Raw genomic sequence first — 3,063 nt, forward strand, 5'->3', positions numbered from 1 at the left:
TTTTTTTTTTTTTTTTTTGTCTTTTGCCGATCATCAATCTCTTTTGCCGAAACGTTGTTATGAGGACGTAAACACACCAACACTGGTTGTCAAGCGGTAATGAGGGACAAACAAAAACACAAACACACGAGCGCACACACACAAACACACATGCAGATATATACATATACAACGGGCTTCTTTCAGTTTCTGTCTACCAAATCCACTCACAAGTCTTTGGTCGGTCCGAGGCTATAGTAGAAGATTCTTGCCCTAAGTACCACCCAGTGTGATTGACTCAGTACCATGTGGTTGGGAAGCAATACATTTTTTAAAAGCAATTTCATCTAGATTTGGGCGGAGGTTATGGACAGCAAACTAGTTATTCATATTCTAGATAGGATGTGTTTTATTACGTTTGCAGCTGCACAAAACTTTTGTATTACTGGTTTTAAAAGATTATGTTACCGATCGTCGGTAGGAAAATGTTTGACTATTAGCATTTTGAAATTTCTAGCGAAACGCTGTCATTAAGACAATAAGGTTAACAGGGTGTCATCTATATACGTGCCATTTCTAGTAATAATTATATATGTTTAACTAGGCACTTATGTCTCATGTTTAAATGTGGACGCTTACTTCTCACTACCCAATACATTAAAAACGCAGGATAAGTAAAGTACCTAGTACATATTGAAACTTTTTGTAAACACGAGTTCTAATGAGTCCTTGCTCACCAAATAAAAGAGGAATATTAATTTCAGTTATACCAACCCGCTTCTTTTCTTCTTCTTTCTCTTTGACCCGCTGCATTTTTTCTTTCTTGTAGCGTTCTATGTCTTGTGCAGCTTGTATCTTGTGACGCCTGATCTTTTCCAGTTCCAGTGACCTAGAATATTAAGCACATACATTACTATTAATTTATTCCATGCGTTAGTGCGTTCAAATTATCAATTTATTGACTTTTGATGATTAGAAGTATCCATCCAAGGGATATCAACGTTATCGATATGGTGTGAAGAAAGTTTATTTGTGACGATAAAAGGCGAAATGCAAGTTGACCGGCTAATTCTGAACTCAGTATGTAAAGGGTCTACACTCCGATGATTCTTCGAGCCCGGCTCAGATAAAGTCCCATATTTTCGATCAAAAAAATAAAAACTACTTTAAAAATAAACAATTTCAATGAAAAACAAAAATATATCACTTGCCTTCTTGAATCTTGAAATGATTCCACAGTATCCTTTTCTGTTGGATTAAGAACACTTGTGGGTTCGTTATAATATTCGGGAGGACAATTCAGGTCACCTTTACAGCCGTTATGCTCATTTGTGTTTTCTTTATTGTTGTATATATTTGAATCATCATTTCCATTACTAGAATCTTGCGCTCCTCCTCTGTCATGTGTTGGAGATGAAAACGTGTTCATTGTATGCTTCATTGGTTGAGTTTCACTGGGATACTGCGGTTATGCACCTGATGTGACAACATAAACAATAACAATAATAATAATAATAATAATAATAATAATAATAATAATAATAATAATAATAATAATAATAAAATACAAAGACCTGGAAATAGAGATAACTCGAATGTGGAATCTAAAAACAGAAACAATTCCTATCATAGTAGGTGCCTTAGGTATAATAAAAAAATATTCAGACAAATACATAACAAAAACACCAGGACTTACAAATATATATAATATACAGAAAATTGCACTACTGGGTACTGCACACATTCTACGCAAAACACTTTCAATACAGTAAACATAAGAGCACCACAGCAAACCACAGCACATACCCAAGGCGCAGAGCTGCGCTCGGTAGTGAAGTGAAAGCACGTTATAAAAATAAAACTACTGAACAATAATAATAATAATAATAATAATAATAGCTGTTTCAAATTTTAGCACAAGGCCAGAAATTTTCAGTGGAGTGGAAATCCAATTACATCGATTTCAGTACTTGATTGATACTTTATTTTATCGATCTCGGTGAGATTTGAACTAAGAACGTAAAGAGCTGAAGAAATAAAGCAAAGCATTTTTTCGATGCTCTACCGACTCTCGAAGCTAGAATAATAACAATTTTTTCCCATTATTGACTACAAAGACACATATATGCATACATATAGCAACGCGTACTAACAGGTTACAATGTATGCGTATAGGCAGACAAATGATATAAAACGAAGGGAGAGGCAAAAAAGGTATTTAATATATAAGAAAAATGGTTGAGAATATAAAAAACGATTGCGAAAAAATATAGAATAAATGAGAGAAAATATAATTTTTTTTTAAAATTATATTTCACCTTGGTTAGCTCATAGAACCTCAAAACTTTACCCTTATTTCACTCCTTGAATAAACGAAGGACCCCTTTAACATCATTTGAGTTGAGTGGAGAATGAAAATTCCCACATGCTCAGTTTAGTGAGAACTTGCTAGGAAACATTTTCTCAGTTGTCAATGTTCTGTATGGTTATAACTATCATATCATACTAAATTCTATTCCGTGAATGTTTTCTACTCAAACTCGTGAGACACATTGCAATGTATTAGCTTACACTTTTTATGTTGCATTTTGCTTGGCTGTAGTCGGCATTTCTTTTTTCTCCTACAATCACATCTCTAGGTGATGGGGATGAAGCTACTTGTTGTTACGATCGGGAGACAGGATATCAATTTGCTGATTTTCAGGATTGATTACAAAGTAATCTTTTGTTCCATTTCCCTAATTGTGGTAGATATTGCTCTAAAAACTAGAACTCACTATTCTTCTTATTGCCTCTGATGCTCTATCGCCTTCACTTCTGCATTGTTTTTCCAACTGTTTAGAGTAAAAAAAAAACCCACAAAGACATTCAAGTAATTTTTACTGGCAAGAAGCTTGCTTCCCAACCACATAGTTCATATATATATATATATATATATATATGTGTGTATATGTGTGTGTGTGTGTGTGCGCGCGCGTGTGTGCGTGTGTGTGTGTAGCGTTGGCGATTTTTTCTCCATCTTTGGACTTTTCCCTTTCTCTTTTCGCAAAGCGTCAAGCTAATACATTTCTTGCGCACAACCTC

The 3,063-nt window shown here is 34.5% G+C and overlaps 1 protein-coding gene across 4 annotated transcripts in view; it reads right to left on the reverse strand.

Annotated features, from left to right (window-relative positions):
• LOC106872544 (uncharacterized) overlaps window positions 1-3,063 on the reverse strand; it is a 103,328-nt gene that overhangs the window by 58,289 nt on the left and 41,976 nt on the right. For all 4 annotated transcript variants that reach the window (XM_052966656.1, XM_052966654.1, XM_052966655.1 and 1 more), the window contains exons 2-3: window positions 1,191-1,455; window positions 754-868 (exon numbers count right to left, since the gene is read on the reverse strand). In XM_052966656.1, coding sequence (XP_052822616.1) covers window positions 754-868; window positions 1,191-1,420 — 345 coding nt within the window. In that variant the 5' untranslated portion in view covers window positions 1,421-1,455. The remainder of the gene's footprint in view (window positions 1-753; window positions 869-1,190; window positions 1,456-3,063) is intronic.

This window comes from Octopus bimaculoides, chromosome 3 (genome assembly GCF_001194135.2).
Source record: "Octopus bimaculoides isolate UCB-OBI-ISO-001 chromosome 3, ASM119413v2, whole genome shotgun sequence".
NCBI lineage: Eukaryota > Metazoa > Mollusca > Cephalopoda > Octopoda > Octopodidae > Octopus > Octopus bimaculoides.